Source organism: Eumetopias jubatus, unplaced genomic scaffold (genome assembly GCF_037043125.1).
Source record: "Eumetopias jubatus isolate StellerSeaLion01/CBP00866 unplaced genomic scaffold, mEumJub1_p1.0 scaffold_2, whole genome shotgun sequence".
NCBI lineage: Eukaryota > Metazoa > Chordata > Mammalia > Carnivora > Otariidae > Eumetopias > Eumetopias jubatus.
In genome coordinates this window covers 100,290,481-100,297,659 of record NW_028274808.1, presented here as the reverse complement: position 1 = coordinate 100,297,659, position 7,179 = coordinate 100,290,481, and the positions used below count along the sequence as shown (strand labels likewise).

Here is a 7,179-nt window from a genome sequence, read left to right as displayed (position 1 = left end):
CTCAACATCACTCAGAAATTTAGCAGAAAGTCAGATATTAACATAGTTATCTTTCCTCTAAGCCTGGTGATTTTTAAAAAAATGATATGACATATATATTTATTCTGACTTAAGTAGGTCAAATGCAATTTTATTTTACTTGTATTAGTTTAGTGCTTATTTGTTGATTGTTTTAATTCTAAATGTGCTTAATCTGGTTTTCTCTGCATTGTATATATATTTTTTAAGACTTTATTTATTGATTTGAAAGAGAGAGCGAGAGAGAGAATAAGTGGAGAGGAGAGGCGGAGGGAGAGGGACAAGTGGGCTTCCCGCGGAGCAGGGAGCCTGACATGGGGTTGCATCCCAGGACCCTGGGATCGTGACCTGAGCCAAAGGCAGACGCTTAACTGACTGAGCCACCCAGGTGCCCCTGAAATGTATATTTTAAGTTATTTATTTAAGTAATTTATTTAAGTTACAGGAAAGAGGGCAAGAGGAAGCCTTCTCTATTTTGCACTTTAATTTTTTCACTTTCTATTAGTATTAACTTAGAACTTTTTATTATAGAAGTAATAGATGTTAATTGAATAAAACTAGAAAATGTAGATAAGGAAAGAATGAAAATTAAATTCAACTGTAATCCAACCCCCCCAAAGAGAAAGACTATTTTTATATATATAATATTTATTTCTAAGTTATTATATTACATATAATATTATATTTATTAATTTAACATATTAAATTAAAATTTAATTTTATAATGTATAATACATTATGAAATTATAAAAATATAAAATATATTTTGCATATACACAAATATATTTATATTATGTATATCTTCTTTGCCATAAAAAACGGGGTCACATTTAAACTACTATTTGTACTTCATTTTTTCATGTAACTATTAAATGGGCATTTTCTGTGTGCTAAATATGTTTAGGATATCATTTTTATTGGAGCAGCAAAATAGTCTTTTATTTCTTATATATTTGGACGTTTTATTTATCATTAATTTTTGGACATTTTGAAAACAAATTTTCTTCATTGTAAATATTCTACAATAAAGATCCATATAATTGCATGCCTATACTTAATTATTTTCTTAAATTTTCAGATGTGGAACCCCTGGATCAAAGGATATACATATATGCAAGACTTTTGATACATGGTGGGCCTACCACCAACACTTACTTTTTGTTCTAGGCTTCAAAATTTGTAGTTTATTTATTTTATTTTTATTATTTTTTTAAATTTGTAGTTTATATTCAATGCTACGGACTTTAAAATTGGCAAGGGTCAATACGTCTATAAACAAACAAAAACACACAAAAAAACTCTCCTGCAAGAAATAGTCACCATGGCTTAGCATCCACACAGAAGGCCTTTTATTTCCTGAATAGCATTATATCAAGTAAGTATTTGAGATAGATGTAGCTTCATTTCTATCCCTCCAGGGCAAGAGGGTGATGATCCTAAATTTAGCAGTGGCATCAAGAGGTGGATTTTGTCACAACTTCATGTCTCCTTCCTGGGGATCTCTGACTCCCACTTGCCAAACCTGGGATGGATGTAAAATGGGTACATGCTTCTCTAAGAACTTGGAAGCCTTCAGATGTTAGAGAGCAAATACTGTCACCTACTAGAGGACATTGTGATTCTTCTACTTCTTTTAAATTTTCTTTCTGTGTGTAATTACTTATTAATATGAGAATAAGTAATAGTTGCTATTTTTAAACTTGCCTTACTAAAAGCTGCTAGATGTGTATAATGAATATGCTAAATTCAGTGAGGTTTGCATGCATCTTTTAAAAGTAAGAATATACATTCTAATATAAAAATATTTTTAAAGAGAAAAATGCACATATGTTTATTATTTGCAACTATAACCTTTCCCATTTTGGTGCCTTATAGAGTACATATTCTTTGGTTTCCTTGGATACAAAATAGTTGTAGCTAGTTTCAAGCATGTTGTTTTCAGATAATGGTGCTTTGTGATAATAGGTGTAGACAGTTTCATGCATGATATTTGAGCATAGACACTGAGAAATAGAAATTAATTATAATTAATACTTCCATTTCTGAAGCAGTCTAAAAATTCAAGGAAAAATACTATTGCATTTGATTATTTAATACCATCTGTGACTTGAATTGCTTACATCACAAATTATTATAAACTATCTCCAAAGGTCAGATTTTTTTTCCAGTTAAATATTTTGTTATCTAAGAAAATGTTTGTATAATTTTGGATTATACTACAACTCAATTAATAATGTTTTATTTATTTAAGATTTTATTTTTAAGTAATCTCTACATCCAGTGTGGGCTCGAACTTACAACCCTGAGATCACGAGTCTCATGCTCTACCAACTGAGCCAGCCAGGCGCCCCAGTAATGTTTTAAACAAATATAAGTGCAACTATTTTGTCATCTTTATCATATATTTCAAGTGTGTGTTAGTTCATTATTTGGAATGGAAAATGTCAGTTTTCAATTTTTTTTTTGTAAAGATTTTTATTTATTTGACAGAGAGAGACACAGTGAGAGAGGGAACACAAGCAGGGGGAGCAGCAGACAGAGGGAGAAGCAGGCTCCCCACCGAGCAGGGAGCCTGATGTGGGGCTCGATCCCAGGACCCTGGGATCATGACCTGAGCCGAAGGCAGACGCTTAACGACTGAGCCGCCAGGAGCCCTCAGTTTTCAGTTTTTAATTTTTGTTTATATGTTGTGTTTATTCTGATTAGTGGATCTTGAGATAGCTCTAGGAAAACTTAGAAATTTTTAGTCCTACTCTTTTTTTGGACAATATGGATTTTGTACTTCATAAGTACACAACCCTCATATCAGTACATATTATGTCAGATGAACTTAGTCTACTTTAAAAATAGAGAAGAGGATATTGCTGTGCTCGAATACAGGACAGGCACAACTTGATGGAAGGGAGAGAAGTAAAGGAAACGAAAAAGTCTGTAGCATTGAGAACTTCCAGCTCCAGGGAGATTCACATGTTGACTACCGGAAGTTCTAGATAATGGTCAGGTAGAATGAGAGTCTCGAGTATGTGCAGCTGAGGCCATGTCTTGTCCTGACTGTGTTCCCTGAAACACTAAACAAAATATGTATGTATCTGAGCATTTTCAAAAAAAGATTTATTTATTTATTTATTTGAGAGAGAGAGAACAACTTAAGCACACATGCGCATGTGCACACGGGTGTGGGGTGGGGGCAGAAGGAGAGGGAGAAAGAGTCCCAAGCAGGCTCCAGCTGAGCGCAGAGCCTGATGTGGGGCTCAATCTCATGACCCTGAGATCATGACCTGAGCCAAAACCAAGAATCTGGTGTTGGAGCCGCTGCCGCCGAGTCCGGATTCAACCTCGCGCGCCGCTGACGCCCGCCCGCCCGACGTGCACTCCCGATTCCTTTTGGTTCTACGTCCAAAATGGCAACTCTCAAAGATCAGCTGATTCAGAATCTTCTTAAGGAAGAACATATCCCCCAGAATAAGATCACAGTTGTTGGGGTTGGTGCTGTTGGCATGGCTTGTGCCATCAGTATCTTAATGAAGGACTTGGCAGATGAACTTGCTCTTGTTGATGTCATGGAAGACAAACTCAAGGGAGAGATGATGGATCTCCAGCACGGCAGCCTTTTCCTTAGAACACCAAAAATTGTCTCTGGCAAAGATTATAATGTGACTGCAAACTCCAAGCTGGTTATCATCGCAGCTGGGGCACGTCAACAAGAGGGAGAAAGCCGTCTTAATTTGGTCCAGCGTAATGTGAACATTTTTAAGTTCATCATTCCTAATATCGTAAAATATAGCCCAAACTGCAAGTTGCTTGTCGTTTCCAATCCAGTGGATATCTTGACCTATGTGGCTTGGAAGATAAGTGGCTTTCCCAAAAACCGTGTTATTGGAAGTGGTTGCAATCTGGATTCAGCCCGGTTCCGTTACCTAATGGGGGAAAGACTGGGAGTTCACCCATTAAGCTGTCACGGGTGGGTCCTTGGGGAGCATGGAGACTCCAGTGTGCCTGTATGGAGTGGAGTGAACATTGCTGGTGTCTCTCTGAAGAATCTGCACCCTGACTTAGGCACTGATGCAGATAAGGAACAGTGGAAAGAGGTTCACAAACAGGTGGTTGACAGTGCCTATGAGGTGATCAAACTGAAAGGCTACACCTCCTGGGCCATTGGACTGTCTGTGGCAGATCTGGCCGAAAGTATAATGAAGAATCTTAGGCGGGTGCATCCAATTTCCACCATGATTAAGGGTCTCTATGGAATTAAAGATGATGTCTTCCTTAGTGTCCCTTGCATCTTGGGACAGAATGGAATTTCAGATGTTGTGAAGGTGACTCTGACTTCTGAGGAGGAGGCCCGTTTGAAGAAGAGTGCAGATACACTTTGGGGGATACAAAAGGAGCTGCAGTTTTAAAGTTTTCTAATGTATCACTTCACTGTCTAGACTATAGCAGGATTTTAGTTGGAGGTTGTGTATATTGTCCTTATTATCTGATCTGTTACTCAAGTAATATTAAAATGGCCTAAGAAAAAAGTCAGTTTCCTAAAGTTCCAAATAGGAATGGTTCACCAAACCCTACAGCTGTATCCTGGTACTGGATGATACCTGTCTTTGTAGCCCTAAATTGGTTAACGTAAGTTAGCCCCACCGTCTCAGAGGCTCCACTGCCAGAACTGAGGTTGCTCTGCACACCAGATGTGTGTTTACTGTGTGCTCTGTCACTTCGGGTTCCTTCCCCCAACACCCGACATGCCTAGTCCATCTTTTCCAGTCAGTCACGTTCTGGGATCCAATGTATAAATTCAATATTGAGTGTATTGTGCATAACTGTCCTAAAGGATCTTACTTTGTGTACCATGTATGTCAGAATATAGTGTACATGGCCATATAATGTAAAAAGACAATGCAGCCAACTAAGTGTCATACCAACTAAAATACCAAATAAATTTTGAACGGTGACTCTTTTGAAAACAAAACAAAACAAAACAAAACAAAACCAAGAATCTGCCACCTAACTGACTGTGCCACCCAGACACCCCTATCTGAGCATTTTTAAATAAATGAACTTGATACTAATTTCTTAACTAATACACTGAAAATATTTTTATTAGTTGGATTAAAAGGAAGGAAAGAAAACAAGAGATAAGTCTGAGCATTGAGATAGCTATTGAAGATTTGCTTCACGCTGGATATTATACTGAACTTTTTTACACATTACCTCATATAATTCTCACCACCACCCACATGGAAAACACTGTTAGAACTCATTTCAAAGATGAGGATGTGGAGAGATCTTCTCTGAGGAGGCCCAGAGAGTTCAGAGACTTGGTCTCGGACATGTAATTGTAAATGTAAACTAAACATTAGTGCCCTCAGCCAATTCTAATAGCTTCGTATCTATTTTCTACTTGACTGATTCTAATGAAGTAAAGTAATGCTTTGAGACTTCTTTTTTATTTTAAACTTTCCAAGCTCTGGCACTGAAGGTTGATATTTTTCCTTAATTGATCCTAGTGTATGGATTGAGAATTTGAGAGTGCATCATGCCAAAGTAGGTTCGTTACTCACCTGATCTATAAATACAGGATTGTTGCCCTTCTAGTCCAGAAAAGAGTCAATATGGAGGGATCAGTTTACTCTGTAAGGCCATTATAATGCTTCTCACAAAAATATCCAATTAAAAACTGTTGTGAAAATAAGAGGAATCAAAGGTCTTTCATCCCAGTATAGGGATGAAAATATCACTTTGTTAACATCAATATTGTATTGTCTTTATAGGCATGCTAACTAATACAGTTACTTGGTCATTTTATCTTGTATGAGGTAATAGTGATTATTATAAGTTATATTCTTTTTCTTTTACTACGTGCCACATTTGTTTTCAAATGAAATCTAACCCATCCCATTCTAGTCAAGTAATGCCTAAACTATAATATCTTATAATATTAAACATAACTTTATACCATCATGGTGTAGAATATAATATCAAACAATTTTGAAATATAACCCATGGAGGAAAATGTTGATGTTGCCAAAAGATGTCATCAGAGATTAGGCCAAATTAACCAATGTAATAACTTCCTACCAAATGTAACCATCTCTAGCTTAAAACAAAGATCTGCTTCATAATACAAACATATTCTTCCCTGGAGCAGGATTGATAATTAATGCCACATATTCATGGTGAGAAATGTATATGAGTTTGGTCATAAATGTTCTCATGCATTTTAAATGTCAATAAAATGAATAGCCTTTATTATTTCGGAATGATAGCTTGTTCCCAGACACCGCTACTTTTCAGGGGATGATGACTGCCTTGGCACATAATGAAGTATTACGGGAACATGCCTTAAGCATTTGTAAGACACACCCTTAGCTCTGAATCAATGTGGCAAGGGCAACACATAAGGGCACAAAGAATATGCTTGAGGAAATCCAATCCCTGCTCTTGCTTCCACTTACACTCTCATAAATCAGTCTAGGTGAATATGTTAAGCTCAGTTAGAAAAAAAAAGTTAAAAAAAGAGACAATACTTCTCTTTCTTTGGCTTGCAGGGCCAAGTGCTTTGTTCATGGTCATCCCTGCTTTCTAGACACAGCTTTTTGTTTTTTAGAGAATCTCCAAAGGCTTGACTTCTGTGGGTAATTTTGTTCCACATTAAGAGAAAAGGACTTGTATGTATTTTTACTCTCTGGCACATTAAAAACATGTGAGGCTGGCACATAGGTAATGGATAAAAGTAGTTGGTTCCTGGGATGGAAAGAATTATCAATTGAATAGAAATTAAAAATAGGACCTCTGACTTTCATTCCAACATATAAAGAGCTTGGAAGTTGTCACTCCTGTTCTTACAGCAAGGAAGCTAAACACACTTAAGATGGATGACTTTTCTTGGACCCAGCAGAGAACAAAGTTTGCATGTCAAACTCCCATCACAAATTTTGGCGAGGTGGGCAAATCCAGAGTCACAGCTGAGATCTACTTACCTGAAGCTGCTGGTGCCATAATCTGGTATGGAAAGTTAAATGGCAATTTTGAGGAAATGCTGCAGGTTGAGTATGGACTAGAAGGAGAGTGGGAAACTTGTGGAGGTTTCAGTTTTATGGGCCCCCCCCCGAGCTCTAAATCCAGGAATCCTACCGGATTCTCACAGTGAAGATCCAAGGAAGATCC

The 7,179-nt window shown here is 37.1% G+C and overlaps 1 protein-coding gene across 1 annotated transcript; it reads left to right on the top strand.

Annotated features, from left to right (window-relative positions):
- The first annotated feature begins 3,370 nt into the window (after positions 1 to 3,370).
- LOC114208265 (L-lactate dehydrogenase A chain) lies at positions 3,371 to 4,484 on the top strand. Its single transcript, XM_028102328.2, has one exon. It carries the CDS (start codon positions 3,420 to 3,422, stop codon positions 4,416 to 4,418), a length of 999 nt encoding a protein of 332 aa, XP_027958129.1. The 5' UTR covers positions 3,371 to 3,419; the 3' UTR covers positions 4,419 to 4,484.
- Positions 4,485 to 7,179: the final 2,695 nt, after the last annotated feature.